This window comes from Aulostomus chinensis, chromosome 13 (genome assembly GCF_037954235.1).
Source record: "Aulostomus chinensis isolate RoL2024-O1b breed Wild chromosome 13, RoL_Achi_v1.0, whole genome shotgun sequence".
NCBI classification, from domain to species: domain Eukaryota; kingdom Metazoa; phylum Chordata; class Actinopteri; order Syngnathiformes; family Aulostomidae; genus Aulostomus; species Aulostomus chinensis.
In genome coordinates, this window is record NC_141332.1 from 823,530 (window position 1) to 840,391 (window position 16,862).

Here is a 16,862-nt window from a genome sequence, read left to right on the forward strand (position 1 = left end):
AGCAACGGTGAAGCAAAATGGCGGCGTCGTATGGCTTGGTTCTGGATGTTTTAAACCGCTTGTATTTGATAACCTCATTCAGTGCTGTCTGTTCAAACGAACTTCTACCGAGAAATAGTCTAAATACAACTGTGTTCGTCGACCGGGATTTTATGGAAAATTCAATGAGAAATATAACAAGTTTTGTATCTCCAGACCCTAATGTTTCACCGACGTACAGCTATAAGGAGGATTTCGTCCAACCAACCTTATCGAGTTTACTTTCGGAGCCCCTGCCCATCTCCAAACACCTGTTCATCCCTGTCACGGACGGTTAGTAGTCCATATGCCACCGTTTTAACGTGCGTCATTGCCTCCACACAAGTAGAACTCATAACGTTTGCAGCGTTCTGTTAGTCTGGTAAGGTAGCCTAAGTGGCTCCAGCTAAGTTGGTCAAAACCACATATTAAAGATGTGAATGTAACGTAAATGTACTAACGTCAAAATCGCGTGTTGTGGACACCATACAGACGTGTTACTATTTAAAGTGTCCACGTTGTTACTTTGTCGATAGGGTAGCTCATGAATTGCCTTAATCAGCTGGTGAACATTTTGGACAAATTAATAATCTTACCAGCTGTTAAAAATCTCTCTCTCTCTCTCTCTCTCGCGCTCTCTCTCTCTCTCTCTCTCTCTCTCTCTCTCTCTCTGTATGTATTTCAGTTGGGAGCTTGTGTCCCTGTGAAAAGCACAAGGATCCATGTGACATCAATTGCTGCTGTGACAGAGAGTGTGGTGAGGAGATGGCTCTGTTCACTGGTTGCTTGGTGCCCACTCTCAGGCAAGTCTCCTCCAATCTGCTTTCACGTTGGGTTGCAGGTCACCAATTAGTCACTATCATCAGCAGGGACACAGAGGCCTTCAAAATTTTCATACAAAATAATACTTTGAAAAATATAACCTTATTCTTTTTCAGAATTGCAAATGTCCAGGGGCCAAAGCATTTGTTTTGTAAGAAGTAGTGTTGCATAATTAATCAAGCTCTAATCGAAATACCGATATGGCCAAGTGTAAATTTTTGCAATAATAGGAAGGTTGTATTTTTTTAACAGCTAACTGTGGGCAGAAGAATACCATTTTGAAAAATATCTGCATCCCTATCACGTTCTACAGATTAGAAAACATCTTCAATAAATATCCCCATAACAATCACACCATTGTCATTTGAATAGGTTTCATTCAAAAAAGAATATTGATTTAAAGATAACATTCCTTCTAATATAACAACTCAGTAGCTATTGTAATACAAGTCAAGGTAATCACAATTAAATGTTTTCTTTCAAAAATATGAGGGCAGTGTTAAGGACAATCTGATATGCAGAGGCAGCTCATTCCACACATTGTGGATTAATAATTTTTTGTTTTTTTTCCCAGTTTTCCTTACTCACTTTTGCTGTATGAATTTATATTCCTCATATTTGCTAAAGCTATAAGCAGGAACAATTATCTGTTTATGAAGCATTCCAAATTTAATACGCATGCTGATATATATGACACCCTTTTTGCAAATGAGACCATCTGTTAGAAAACAAATTGTTTATACATATGACTTTTCAAACCTCATGTTGTGTTTTTAGTTTTGGGTTTGTATATTTATACAAGAATAAATGAAAGAGAGAAGAGAAAGTGAAGTAAATTTAAGAATTCTTCTCAAGATCATTTAAATTTTCATTGAAAACCCATATCCAACAATTACTTAAAGCAGATTTTTTTTTAAATTGTTGTAAGATGTGTCTGAGGGGATCTTTATCATGGTGCTTATGTTTTTTGCAGTGGCAACAAGCAGCTGTGCAGCTATGATGTGGCATCTTACTCTTTACGCAGTACCATTGATGGATACTCAGAGGTAATGTCCTCTGTCCGGAGGGAAACAAACAAGGACATCCTCTGCATTAAGTCGCAGAACTGTAAGTTATGCTGGATGTTTGTTTGTTTGTTACCAGTTGGTAGAGTTAAACCAGTCTTTAAGGGGACCAATTTTGCTTTTCCTTCATTTTTGATCATGAAACCTTGAATGATGCTGGAATGTTATTAAACAGGGACAGGGTGTAGAGGAATGAGGTACACGTATGTGGCAGTAATCCCTTTGAGCAGGACACACCAGTACCAGCCTGGTCTGAACTCTCTCTTTCAAACACTATGTGACATTTGGCATGATGTTACACCTGCTCCTGTTGGATTTCTATATATGGACATTCTCCTTGCTCAGCTGCTCTTCACACTCAAGAGACTTCCTCAGTCAGATTTGGATATATAGTATTCAACATATTTCAGAATACTATCGCCTGTAGATATGTAGTGTGTTGGTGGCATCGTCAAGTGAACATTTGTCCACTCATTCATTCAAAAGAACATTTTCTACATGAATAATGTCAAGCCAGTGTAGGAAAGCTGATGTATCTTCGTTTTTACAAGTGTCATCTAAAAAACAAAAAACGAAAAAAAAAAAACAATCAGTTATATAGCAGTTGATAACCATTTGCTGTTTTCAGGTGTTGATGGATTTTCTCATCGCTTACCTGTTCTTCCAACTGGCCGCAACTTTGAGTCACTGTTCAAACAATTCACCAGCTTTACTTTCAGCCCAGACAACAGTGGTCAGCTGTCAATTGAAAAGCTCCAAGACTCATCTGGGTATCAGGCAAGTCTCTGTCTTTCAGGAGTCACTGTTGAATATTGAAGTTGAATGAGATAGCTTTTTATGGTTAAATATACAACATTTTACTGCAAGTTTAACAACTGGCCTCAGTAAGACCCCAAGAAAATCATACTGCCTAAAACCCTGTGAATTTATCATCTGAGACAGAAAATCTTGTGTTGACAACGGAAGTGATAGGCTTTTGTTTCAAAATATTAGAAAGATAACACTTTGCACTGTAAAATCTTGTGACAGGCAAAACACATAAATTAGGACTGAGAATTTCTAAAAGAACTACCCAGTCACAGACAGCCATGATTAGCAAGGAACCTTATTAACATGGCACCATTCCATCTCGACAAAACATCCTGAAATTGCTACCAGGTCAGATGTCATTGCTATGGTTAACAATGAGAAACTCTGTTATTCATTAAAATATATTTGACGTTCAATTTTAGATGAGTTATTGGGGCCATAAGGGATGTGTGGATCATGATTTTTGAAGACTTGCCAACCCGATAAGATACAGTTGATTTATGACCACAATCCGACCTTGAAATTGCCAAATGTATTCTGATCAACTTGTATTGATTGCTTTATTAGTAAATTATCCTTTTTGTCTAGGGGTAGTGCTGTCAAAACTAACTTAATTCTACCTGTACTTTGAAAATCCAAAATATCTTTTGCAAAAGCGTTATTAGGAAAACCTTTGTTAATACCCCTATATATCAAATGGCTGCTATCTTTATTTATTTATTTTTTGTATATGTTCATTCTCTGTTTCTGGTTTCAGTATCTGGATGTGATAATGACAGCAGGAAAGAGTGGAGAGAGAGGGTTCTTCTGGCTGCCGGCTGCTGGTGTTACAGCTCACTGTGTGGACAGTAACCCTGCAGGTTGCTCCTTCTTACCTTACCTTGAGATTATTACATTAGTTAGAAACAGCTGAAAATTAGCGTCGTCGTCGTCGTCATCTTCTGCTTATCTGGTTGGTTCAAGTTGCGGGGGCAGCAGCCTCAGCATGAAGCCCAGATTGTCCTCTCCCCAGCCACTTCCACCAGCTCTTCCTGGGGAATCCCAAGGTGTTCCCAGACTGAGTTTCTCACAATATATGTCTAAAGGAGAGCCCAGCCACCCTGTGGAAACTAATTTTGGCTGCTTGTGTTGTTCTTTCGGTCATTACCGAAAGCTCATGACCATAGGTCAGGGTTGGAACGTAGATTCACAGGTAAATCGAGAGCCTCGCCATTTGGCTAAGCTCCCTCTTTACCACAACGGACTGGTTTAGCACCTGCATCACTGTGGATGCCGCCCCTAACCGCCTGTCAATCTCCTGCTCCATCCTACCCTCACTTGTGAACAAGACACCGAGATACTTAAACTCCTCCACCTGAGGCAGGACCTCCCCCCCGACCTGGAGTGAGCAGGCCACCCTTTTCCGGCTGAGGACCATGGCCTCAGAATTGGAGGTGCTGATTCTCATCCCAGCCGCTTCACATTCGGCTGCGAACTGTCCCAGCAAGAGCTGGAGGTTGTGGCTTTATTGAGCTAAGAGGACCAAATTATTCACAAAAAGCAGAGACAACATCCTCCCACCACCAAACTGAAACCCCTCCACCACCCGGCTGCGCCCAGAAATTCTTTCCATAAAAGTTATGAACAGAACTGGTGACAAAGGGCAGCCTTTGCAGAGTCCAACCCTCACCGGGAACAAGTCTGACTTACTGATGGCAACACGAACCAGAATCTCACTCCTCCAGTAGAAAGACTAAACGGCCCTTTGTAAGGGGCCATTCACCCCATACTGCTGGAGTACCCCCCACAAAGTGCTCCTGGGAACACAGTCATAAGCCTTCTCCAAATCCACAAAACACATATGGACTGGTTGGGCAAACTCCCATGCCCCTCCAGCACCCAAGCAAAGGTGAAGAGCTGATCCACGGTTCCACAGCCGCGACAAAAACCACATTGCTCCTCCTCGATCTGAGGTTTGACTATCGCCCTGCCCCTCCTCTCCAGTACCCTGGCGTAGACTAGACAGGATGCTGAGGAGTGTGATCTCCTGATAGTTGGAACACACCCTCTGATCCGCTTTCTTAAAGATGGGGACCAGTACCGCAGTCTGCCTCTCCAAAGGCACCGCCCCCAATGTCCACGCAATGTTGCAGAGACGTGTCAACCAAGACTGTAAAGTTGCTCAACTGTCTCAGCGACCTCTGCCCCGGAGATTGAATGACAACCCCCCCCCCCCCCCCCCCCCAGGTACTCCCCCAAATCTGTTTCTTCTATGGAATATGTGTTGGTGGAATTGAGGAGTTCCTCAAAGTATTCCTCCCACCGTTCAATTATCTCCCCAGTTGACGTAAGCAGCCTCCCATCCCCACTGTAAACTTAGTGCCGCCTTCCCCCCTGATGCGACGGACAGTTTGCCAGAACCTTTTTGGAGCTGAACGATAGTCATTCTCCACACCCGAGTTTTGGCCTCTGCTACCACCATGGCTGCACACCACTTGGCCTGCCGGTTCCAGTCGGCTTCCTCTGGAGACCTACAGACCAGCCATTCCCTGTAAGCCTTCTTCTTCAGACTGACGGCTCCCCTCACCTCTGGTGTCCACCAGTGGGTTCAGGGATTACCGCCGCGACCGGCCCCAGCAGCCTTACGGCCGCACCTCACAGCAGCCACCTCAACAATGGCAGAGTGGAACATAGTCCATTTGGACTCAATGTCCCCCACTCATCCCATGAAGGGTCTTTTGCACCGTTCTTTTTCTGGCCCTTTGCCCAGGAACGGTCTTGGGTGACCCTACCAGGGGCAAAATGCCCCCAACAGCGTAGCTCCTTGGGTCATTAGGGCCCTCAAACTCCTCCACCATGATTAAGTGACAGTTCCAGGAGGAGAACATTATTTGACTGATAAATAGTAAAAGAGCACTATGGATAGAAAAAATTCCTGACCTGATTCTGTAACATAGGAACAGACAAAACCAGACCCTATTCAAATCACTATGCTTTCCATCCATCTATCCAGACAAGCAGATAGATACCCGTCTCCTCTGTCCTCACTGCATTACAGAGCTCCTAACTCTTATTGGAGAGCTGACTTCTAGTTTGCTGTGCTGCAGTGATTGCTCACATTGAGGGAGTAGAGAAAGCAGTCTCAAAAGTCATAAATACACTTTTGTCCAAAATGTTTATTTGCGTTAATAGAACTAGGGTGGCAAGATAATGTTATTTTTATCAGATACATACCCAGAACTACTTACACTGCCTCAGTGCCTTTTGTGAAATAAACTTATTTCACAAAAGTTGATGTGTTCCTTTACAACTAATAAGTATACTAGTATGTGAATCCAGAATTTTTTAAATTGACAAAATGACTATGCCTTAGTTCAAGGATTGCATCGTATAAAATCTATGTCCTGGATATCTTTATATCACTATTTTCAAACAACTGGTTGTCAGAGCTTTTTGATGTAGTGAAGCTTTTCCCCTTCTCTTAGAAATAAGCTAACATGCAATGTAAGACTGAATGTTTGATGTGACTCAAAGGAAAAAAAGAGAATCTTCCTTTCATTTTATTTGAGTCCAAATACTTGTACACAGTAGACAGAAGTTTGCCCTCTGTTCAAAAAATTGAGTGAATTATAAAAAAAATCAATAAAGTTGCTACCACATAGAAGCATTTCAAAAACTGAAATACTACATCTAAACAATGTCATGACTTCTACCTGAACAGTTAGTATATTAAACAGAGAGAGCTGAAATGGTAATTAAGGCACATGTGACATGACTGTTGTCATAACATATTACCATATACCTTATCCAAAGTACAACATTAAAAGTTTAAAGAGTTATACACCACAGAGATTCAGGAGGGAGGTGTTGTGTTTTCTTCTTTAACAGAATGAGAGGATTATTAATTTATTTGATTGCTAAAATTGTATCCATCCATCTTCTTCCGCTTATTCCTGTTAAGGGTCACGGGGGGTGAAAGCCGCTGGAATGGTCGCCAGTTCGCAGGGCCAACATATATGGACAGACAACCATTCACACTCACACCTACGGGCAATTTAGAGTATTCAGTTAGCCTCGTCCCCATTTGCATGTCTTTGTACTGTGGGAGGAAGCCAGAGTACCCAGAGAGGACCCACACAGACAGGAAAAACATGCAAGCCGAGCCGGGACTCGAACCCAGAACCTTCTTGCTGCGAGGCGACAGTGCGAACTACTGCACCATTGTGCCACCTAAGATTGTATCGTGAATCCATAATTAAATGTGTTTGTCTGTGTGCAAGGAATGTCCATCAAGGGATTTTCTTTGTTGCAATTTCACTTTGATTTAGAATAAAACAATATAAATTACTTGAAAAAATCTCAGGATGAAGTTGACATGCCAGTCATTGTTCCTTTTGGTTGCTTTCACCAAATATGTGCTGTCAAACATGCAGAGCTACCAGGTGTCTGGGATGAAACTGGGAACTGTTGAATTTTACTTTGGTCCTCAGTAGTGCATATGTTTGCTGCTGCTGGCTGCCCTGTGTTTGAGTGACATCTGATAAGAGGGGGTCCAGTCAGAGCTGCAGAGCCCAAGTTTTTGAGATACAAGTTGTCGTGCCATGTTCGTAGTAAAGCATGTCAATGGGTTAATAATTTTTAAAAATGTAAATTATCCAGTGGGATTTATTTTCTTGTTAAGTTTTTCATAGCCTGCAAGCTTTATAGTATAGTGTGGTACAAATTGTATTGTGTTAAAAATGTATTTTTTGTGTGATTGTTGTTTTTCCTTATCATCCTAGCATTCCTCAAGAAGCAGAACAGCCGATGTTCACGGTGTCTGGTTCTAGACCGAGACTGCGGCTCTCTGCCAGGCCTCAGTATGGAAACCTACACTAACATCCAACTCTTTACAGTGAGTCCATTCAATTCTTGTAATGTTACATGTCCCCATCAAACACCCTCAAGATTCCTAAGAGTGTATTAGTAAGGGATATTTAACACAGTCCCAGAGTTATGCTGCACTGATGAACTCTCCCAAATTTAAGGTATAAAACTTTTCAAGATCCCTTCAATTATGATTATAAAGATTCTATATAGCTAGCTTAGGTGAGTTCACTATTATTCATCAACTAAGCCTTGGCAGCTGGACTTTTTAAAGATCTCGTACATACATTTGTTGGGACACAAATATATCCTGTAGTGCACTGTAATGTGTGTCTAACATTGTTTTTTTTTGGAGAAACGCATGAAAATCCTTAAAATGCCATCCATTACCTCTCTATAAAGATGAAAATATGTTAAATTTCTCAAGTGTAACTGCTCGACACAACATGTCTCCGACTTTTCGATCAAGTCTGTTTCTACTGTTTGTGTGCTGGAGGTCTCCACATCACACTTGTATCTTTTGAATGTCGGACCAGGATTGGCTACAGAAATATTTGTGACGTCAGAAGTCCTGCTACCTGCCTCCATATGAAATCTTTTCCCGCCCCATTATGTGTTGAAAATACAGGGGTGTGTTTGTGTGTGTGTGTGTGTGTGTGTGTGTGTGTGTGTGTGTGTGTGTGTATCTGTGTGTCCTGTGTATATTAGGGATTCAACAATAACTCCCAGTACGACAATTCCTTGGTAACAAATCCACAAAATGATATTTATTGCAATTGAATTTTTTTTTTTTTAAATGAAGGCTTAGACATTTCATTCTTTGGCTCCAGTGTTCATTGTCCACCTCCAAAAACTGCTATCTGACTTCACCAATAAAAACAAGTAGCTCCTCATATTAATCATGTTTCCCGCTGCGTACAGTATGTCACTGCAGTCTACCAGTGTCTGTATCATTTATTGCGTGTCTGTCACCTTCTCTCTTTTCCTGTTTCATGACATGAGGAAACCAAAGTGCCTGCTAAATTTCAACTCACCACTGGCAGTGTCTACCATTTTTACTGTGCTACCGTAGAGGGTGGAGCTCAAAGGACGATGAGCATAATAGGGTCAATGTGAGCTGAAGTTCCCACTTCACTCCTCTCTTTTCCACTAAGGAAGAAAAAACTACAATGTTTGCCTAACGGAAGATTTATAAACAAAGCACAAAAAGTAAGGACATTTGTGTTTGGTTGATTATTTGTTTGTTGTAACAGTGTTTCTTGGCAATTAATCTTATACCATTGGAATGACTGTTTATTTCCCTTTAAAATGGTGCCACATTGGTAAGGAATATGCATTTGTGGAATGAATAGCAGAGCTGAGTACATGGGTTGCGCCAATGAAAAATTTGCGAAATCTTCTCTGCCAATGCCAGACATCTTATTTTGCTGTTGGCTCTTGTTTGGTTTTGGTGGATTGGATGATTGATGTTTGAAGAAACAAGACATATTGGCAATTTAACAATTGATCCATTTAACAAACAGGACCCTCAGTCACACACTGCTGTGGGATGGCATCCCATTCATCAACCAGCATTGGTCACAAGTCAGCCTGCGTGGTTTTGTTGGTCACTCTGGCACGAACATCATGCCCAAGCTGATCCCACAAATTTTCAGTGGGGTTGAGGTCAGGACTGCTGGCAGGCCATTCCATCCTTTCCACACCCAATTTCTGGAGGTAGTCTCTGATAAACTCTGCTCTGTGGGGGGTGTTGTCTTGGAGGACAGAGTTTAGTCCCAGACTGTGGAGATATGGGATTGCCACTGTTTTCAGAATATCAACAGAAAAATAAAAAGCTTTTTGGCATTGGATGATTTGGCAAATTTCCTTACAAATTTCCTTTACTTTTTGTGCTATGTTTAGTTTGACACCATTGTATGTCCTCAACAATATTAACCCAACTTTGTCATTGATACCGTAAAAAAATTTTTTTTTCTTTCACAGTTTTTTATTGATTTTCACATATATTGGACATACATTGTTTACAGCATAGATTGCATTATCAACAAAAGAACCCCTTCCCCATCCCTCCCAACTCTCCCTATCCCTCCCTCACAATTGCCCCTGGATAGTCTCAATTGTAGTAGTGTCAAAAAAAAAAAAAAAGGCGAAAAAGAAGAAAAAAACAAGGAAAATAATAATAATATAAATTAATTAATTAAAAAGATTAATAAAATGAAATTTTAAAAAAAAGGAAGGGGGGGGTCACACAGGTGTTATTACTCTAGTTCCGCAGCTCGTTCAGTCTGCTTTATTTAATGGGATTTGCAAGCTTTCATAATACTCTAAAAAGGGAGTCCAAGTCTTATTAAAGTTTTGCAAAGACCCTTTTGAGGGTATATCGTATTTTCTCAAGCTTCAAAAATTGCATAGTGTCTTTAATCCATCTTGAGAAGCTAGGAGGAGCATGATCTTTCCAGGAGAGGAGAATGATTCGTCTAGCGATCAGGGAAGTGAATGCAATGACTACACAAGGTTTGCCTCTAAGAGTATAGGTTTCAGGAATAAATCCAAATAAGGCACACATGGGGCTGGGAGTTATGTCTTTCTGAAACATTATAGTATAGGCATGAAAAATGTTAGCCCAAAATGTGCTAAGGTTGGGGCAGGACCAGAACATATGTATGAAGTCTGCTGGTTGGCTCTTACAGCGAGGGCATGAAGGGTCAATATTAGGGAAAATTTTCACCAGCCTAGCCTTGGTCAAGTGTGCTCTCAGAACTATTTTAAGTTGAATCAAGCTGTGCTTAGCACAAGGGGAGGACGTGTGTATTAGGTTATTGATACCGTAAAATTGACAGTAATATCTTGAGGCTTTTTTTTTCCCCCTTCACATTACTTTGTGACTCAAGAAGAAGAGAGAAGAGAGAACCAGCCAGGTGTATTTCACCTACAGCAACTGGTGATTGAAGACTAACAACAAACTGTCAAAAAATGTCCAATCAGATACATTTACAGTAAGTGCATTTTCTGGTAGGATCCACAGCTTCTTTATCCAGACAATGCTTAATATTCCACAAACAGTATTTTGAGCTGAAAACAAATGGACACCTGGACAAGTGAGGCAGTGAACTGGTTGTGTTAAAGACAAACTATCGCACTGAATTCTGGAGTCACAAAGCAGTAATGCAGAAGGCAATAAAGATTGTGAGCTGAAGCACTTTTCGGGTGAAGCATAGCTTAAAGCCAACAAAGATTTGTGGATTTGTTTTTTTTTATTTTGTTTGATTTTTTTTTTAATCATTAATTGTGCTTAAAAACTTGAAAACATTTAAACTACAAAAAGAGAAACAGATTATTTTATTTTGAAGATTTTAACCTACATATTTTCCATTCTACAGGGAAAGAACACAAATTCCTCAGTAAGTATACCTACTTCATTGTATTTTTGACCTCAAAAAGTTCAGTTATGTCAATCAACAGTTTGTTGACAGTCATGTGAATAATCCATTCAAATGACTGCATGAGTGACTATTTTGTAAAATTTCAACCATAAGGTTTCACTGAGGCCAAATTGTGTGTGTATCTCTTCCAGCTTGTGAAGGACACTTAGAATACATCTTAAATTCTGCATTTATTTAGCTAAATCACTCCTCTGCCCTTTCCATGCTACAGAGCCCCCTAGGGGACATAAGGGTGTATGTTGTTTTTGTTTTACCACTTTGTTTTTTGTCCTACCACTTTATTTTTTTTCACCTCACACTTTATTTTTTCTCCTACAATTTTGTTTTTTATATCCTAACACTTTATTTTTCTCCTAAATTTTTATTTTTTCCCCTGACACTTTGTCTTTATTTCCTTCCACTTTTTCTTTTTCTCCTTTGACTTTTTTTTTAAGGAACACTTTTGTCTTTTTTTGCTGTTGTCTTTGTGTTTTTGTTCCTTCAACCTTTTTTTAAAACTTGAAGTACCACTTTGAACTCGAAGTACCACTTTAAACTCGTACTTCGACTTCAAACTCGTACTTCGACTTTGACAGACAGCACTGCAGAGCCCGTCCAGCAGGGGGAGTCAAGCACTGCGGTATTCATTAAAACTATTATTTACCGTTTAAACTGGCGTGGAAGCTTCTAGGGTGATAAGCTGGTCTGCCAGGAACAATAGTGCAAACCATAGGGTTGGTGCAAACAAACAAAGTTTCCTCTTTCCCACCTAAGTGTAAAAAGACAATGTGAAATTAAAGCTGCAAGCAGCGTTGTTAGGGCCTGAGCCCCCGTGCAGCCGCGGCCGGATCGCCGGCCCAAATCCAACGGTGTAATCGGCAAATCCCTAGGCCTTGTAGTTTAGGAGATGTCTGTAGGACATTCCTACAGGCTGTGGTGTGGTTTTATGTGTATGTAGGTGGCGCTATTGAGTAGAGCGCCTCATTTTTTTTTAATTATCGAATTTTTCGCCGCACCCGATGTGCGTACCAAATTTGGTGAGTTTTCGAGCATGTTTAGGGGGTCAAATTAACTTTTGAAGTGGCGAGTGTGACTTCGAAGCATAATAGGGTCTTCGCCAGGGACTGGCTCAGGCCCTAATAAAACTGAACAATTTCAGATATAATTTTTGCCACCATTGGTTTCAATGGGGGACCTCACCCCCCGTCCCCCCCGGACCCTCCTGTGATGTTTTTAGAGGCCTGTGATGCTCCTAAGTGTGTGTTTTTACTGCTTTTAGCGCTGACTTCGTGTTTCTCTGACTTCGAAACATAATAGGGTCTTCGCCCAGAAGTACCTTCTGGCTCAGGCCCTAATTAAAGCTGCAAGCAGCGTTGTTAGGGCCTGAGCCCCCGCGCGGCCTACGGCCGCGTCCTTCACACTGGCCCGAATCCAACGGTGTAATCGGCAAATCCCTAGGCCTTGTAGTTTAGGAGATACGAGCCTCAGTGCGCTGCACAGTGTGACTGCAGAGCTGAGAGCCGGCCCTTTAAGAGCCCCTCCCTTCTCTGCTCGCTCTCTGCCATCTCTGTCAGAGCTGAGAGCAGAGCTGAGAGCAGAGCTGCCAGCTGGCCCTTTAAGAACCCCTCCCCCGCTGCACTGTGTCTGATCTGTGCTAGAGTGGAGAGAGTGGAGGATTAACAGAATCGTAGTGTGGAAAAGCTGAATAACTCGGCCTACGTTGGTCAAAAGTCACACAAAATACCATATTTTTGTAGGGATTTTTGTCAGGAATATAGTGGTGTGTTTTTAAAAGCTGTGGCATGTATGGTGTAGACGTGAGAAGCATTTGTTTGACAGTATGTACCCTGAGAGGACACGCTCTCCCCATAGACTTCCATTGTAAGGCGAAAAGTGTCTCCCCCACTTTGACGGCTCATAAAATCCAAACCGAGCGCGTAGTATATTAACCTTGAACAACTTTTAATCAGCACAGTTGGGAGAGTAATGTGTGAAAGTTTGGAAGCCCTGGCATTTACGGTTTAGGAGGAGATAGATTTTGTTCGGGGCGCAAAATTGTCCAAAATTACACATTCGTGTCCAAATTGTGGACATCCTGTTACAGTTAGGTCAGGGGTGTGAGTGTATGATTTATCCGTCTTGATGAGACGAGTTCAATGGTGTTTGTCCCATGTCTGTAGGACATTCCTATAGGCTGTGGCGTGGTTTTTTGTGTATGTAGGTGGCGCTATTGAGTAGAGCGCCTCTTTTTTTTTTAATTATCGAATTTTTCGCCGCACCCGATGTGCTTACCAAATTTGGTGAGTTTTCAAGCATGTTTAGGGGGTCAAATTAACTTTTGAAGTGGCGAGTGTGACTTCGAAACATAATAGGGTCTTCGCCAGGGACTGGCTCAGGCCCTAAAAACTGTGTAGCCGGAGTGTGGCAATATGAAATGAACAATAAAAGCTCTTGGCCAATAGTCTAGCCCTCTGACTCCCCCTGCTGGACGCCCAACAGACTGACCGAGCATTTGAGCACACTGCTCGGGCCACCGCAGTGCTTGACTCCCCCTGCTGGACGGGCTCTGCAGTGCTGTCTGCCAAAGTTGTAGTACAAGTTTAATCGAAGTACGAGTTTGAAGTCGAAGTACGAGTTTAAAGTGGTACTTCGAGTTTTAAAAAAAGTTGAAGGAACAAAAACACAAAGACAACAGCAAAAAAGACAAAAGTGTTCCTTGAAAAAGTGGAAGGAGAAAAAGAAAAAGTGGAAGGAAATGAAGACAAAGTGTTCGGGGAAAAATTAAAAATTTAGGAGAAAAAATTGAAATTTAGGAGAAAAATAAATTGTTAGGATATAAAAAGCAAAGTTGTAGGAGAAAAAATAAAGTGTGAGGTGAAAAAAAATAAAGTGGTGGGACAAAAAACAAAGTGGTAAAACAAAAACAACATACACACTTACGTCCCCTAGGGGGCTCCGTACCATGCTGTGAGAATGAAATGAAAGAGCCATATAAGCTGTGTATGTCTGTGAGCAGTCATAACATTGGCACCTTTAAGGGTCTGACAATTATGATAGGATAAAATGAGAAACAAATAATTTATCAAGTCACTCGCTAATGCCTGTGAGAAAAAGTCACTTTGGTACAAAGAATAGAGAGATATCACAACATTGACTTTTCCACTTGCCATATCTTGCAACAAACAATACTATAAAGTGTAGCAAGTGTCGCATAATATGATTGATTTAAATGGATTTTCTTACTGAAATTGTGAATGTAAATGGATTAGAAGCAGCATGCTTTGGCAGAGTATAAAGGTGAAATGTTAGTCAAAGTTGATTCATATGTGTTGTTCTTAGGTTGTTCCAGTGGTGGTGGCTTCAATTGTCTTGCAGTCTTTAGATGGAACTCAGCATGAACTAAACTTAAGTGGGGAGGAAAATATCAACCCTGAGCTTATTCACCCAACAGTGTGTGCTAACGTTGTGTTAAAGGTGAGTCCAACATATTACTATGTGAAGAGAAGAGCAAACATTTGATATACATATTTTGTAAATTAAATAAAGTTTGGAAACAAAAAAAAAATTGCTATTTGTTTTAGGTTTTTTATGTGATGAAGTACAACCCAGCTGGTCAAATAGTGAATGCAACAGTGTCACTCGTGCTTGGATTTGTCCGTGAAGTGCCACTGCCCCTGGAACAGGAGTTTGATATTACATTTGTCCAGGTAGAGTTGCAAAACAAGCCATTTTCAGTTTTTATATCAAGTCAAGTCAGTTTTATTTCTACAATACCAAATCACAATAAAAGTTAACTCATAACACTTTAAAAGTAGAGCAGTGTTGTGTTAGTACCACACTCCTTCTATGAATCTACACCCAACCATTCTCTATGAGCAAGCACATCCTGCAACAGCAGCGATGAACACCTTCCTTTTAACAGGCAGGAACGTGGAGCAGATCCAGGCTCAATGGGAACGGCCATCTGCTTTGACCGGTTGGAGGGAAAGAGATCAGAAGAGCAGGGCATAGACGAAGACAGATAATGGAGGAAGACATATATACAGAAGGAAAGAGAGGGGCAGCAATAAAGAGGGAGAGAAAAGGGAAGAGAATGATAGTCAGATGGGGACTTGAACAGGTGATGCTAAGGGTGGGAGCTTGAGCCTCTTCAGGTCTGTTGCCTCGTCCAGGAGCAGCATCAGTCAGGGATCTGGGAAGTGGGGAAGCACAAAGTCTCCGGAGACCAGTTGGTTACACATGAATACAGGAGGAAAGCGAGGAGGAGGAGAGAAGCCCAGTGCACCATGGGAATCCCTCGGCAGTCTAAGCCTTTATCAGCAAATCTAAGGGCTATCCTAAGCCAGCCCTAACTATAAGCTTTATCAAAAAGGAAGGTCTTAAGTCTGCTCATAGAGAGGGTGTGTAGAACCCGGACTGAAACTGGGAGAAGGTTCCACATAAGGGGAGCCTGATAACCGAAGGCTCTGTGTGTGTGTGTGTGTGTGTGTGTGTGTGTGTGTGTGTATATGATAATAGATTTATATGTGTATATCTATAGATATAGATATACATAAAAACTCGAAATGAATGGGGGGAGTGTGTGAACAATGATCAAATTCACCTTTCTTTTGAGCCAGATCATCCGTCATATATTGTGTGTATATGTATATATGTATGTGTGTATATATGTATGTATATGTCAATATGTACATAAACATATATATGTATATACATATATATGTATGTATATGTGTTAATATGTACATATATGTATGTATATACATATATACACAAACACACACACGCGTGTGGGAAAGTGAACATGGGTAGGATACTGTACATGAGCAGGAAATGGGTAGGATACAGAGAGTTTTCAGACTCAATGTGAGTTATGCACTCTCTTTTTTTTGTGTCTGTTCAATAGGAGGTTATTCAAGAGGCGGTTGTCCACTACAGTGGAAATCCAGGGTATGTGGTGGGACAACCTGTTTTATCTGGACAAACAACTGCCGTATATCCTTTTTCTGATCAATGGGTTTCTTGAGAATTTGAACCACATGTCCCAGCAGGGTTTGTTCTTAACATAATCTCACTGGAATTGAAAGAAGCATCAACCCCAGAGACACACTGTCTCTTCTTCACACTGCTGAGGATCAGGACTGTATGCTGGGTCCACAGAGACGCTCGCCTGTCCTGTTTGGCCTGAATGCTCTGTCTGGTTGCATATTAAGGCACAACAATCACACATTCATACATTCTATTCTCAATTTAGCTCAGAAAAATGTGTGTTTGGTAGATTATTTCTTTGTTGTAACAATGCTTCTTAACAATAAATGTCATACTGTTGGAAAGACTATTCATTTCCCTTTTAAATGGTGCCATCAATGGTAAAAGCTGTTTGGCATTTGGCAGAAAAGATTTGGCAAATTTTTCATGGGCGCAACCCACATACTCAGCTCTGCTGCTCATCCCATAAAAGCATGTTCCTTCTAAATTTGGCACTATTTAAAAAGGAAATAAATAGTCTTTCCAATGGTAACATATTTATTGCCAAGAAGCAGTGTTACAACAAAGAAATAATCTACCAAACACATATTTCCTTACTTTTTGTGGTAAGTTTAGTATTGAGATACAGTCCAGATATTTATTTTCAGAAATGTAGCATGGTGACTGTCTTGTGCGGTTCTCTGCAGACTGGAGGATGCTGCCAACTGCTCCCTTGTTTCCCAGGTGATTCTTGATGTTCTGCGAGGACAAAACTATCCCCACTTTGTATCAGCTTTTGGAAACTCTCCATTAGATAATCCTCTAGACTGGGTGCCCATCAAGAACATATATAATACTAAGGTAAGTGGAGTTTGAAATGAGACAACTATCTTGAGCAAGTCTTATTTGAAAT

General features: G+C 41.0%; 1 protein-coding gene across 2 annotated transcripts in view; it reads left to right on the forward strand.

Moving 5' to 3' along the window:
• Positions 1-16,862, forward strand: part of LOC147250440 (tectonic-1-like) — a 21,887-nt gene continuing 5,025 nt past the window's right edge. For both annotated transcript variants that reach the window (XM_086222724.1, XM_086222725.1), the window contains exons 1-12: positions 1-312; positions 704-821; positions 1,814-1,947; positions 2,533-2,681; positions 3,472-3,574; positions 7,475-7,587; positions 10,940-10,960; positions 14,321-14,455; positions 14,563-14,688; positions 15,888-15,976; positions 16,057-16,194; positions 16,657-16,810. In XM_086222724.1, coding sequence (XP_086078850.1) covers positions 18-312; positions 704-821; positions 1,814-1,947; positions 2,533-2,681; positions 3,472-3,574; positions 7,475-7,587; positions 10,940-10,960; positions 14,321-14,455; positions 14,563-14,688; positions 15,888-15,976; positions 16,057-16,194; positions 16,657-16,810 — 1,575 coding nt within the window. In that variant the 5' untranslated portion in view covers positions 1-17. The remainder of the gene's footprint in view (positions 313-703; positions 822-1,813; positions 1,948-2,532; positions 2,682-3,471; positions 3,575-7,474; positions 7,588-10,939; positions 10,961-14,320; positions 14,456-14,562; positions 14,689-15,887; positions 15,977-16,056; positions 16,195-16,656; positions 16,811-16,862) is intronic.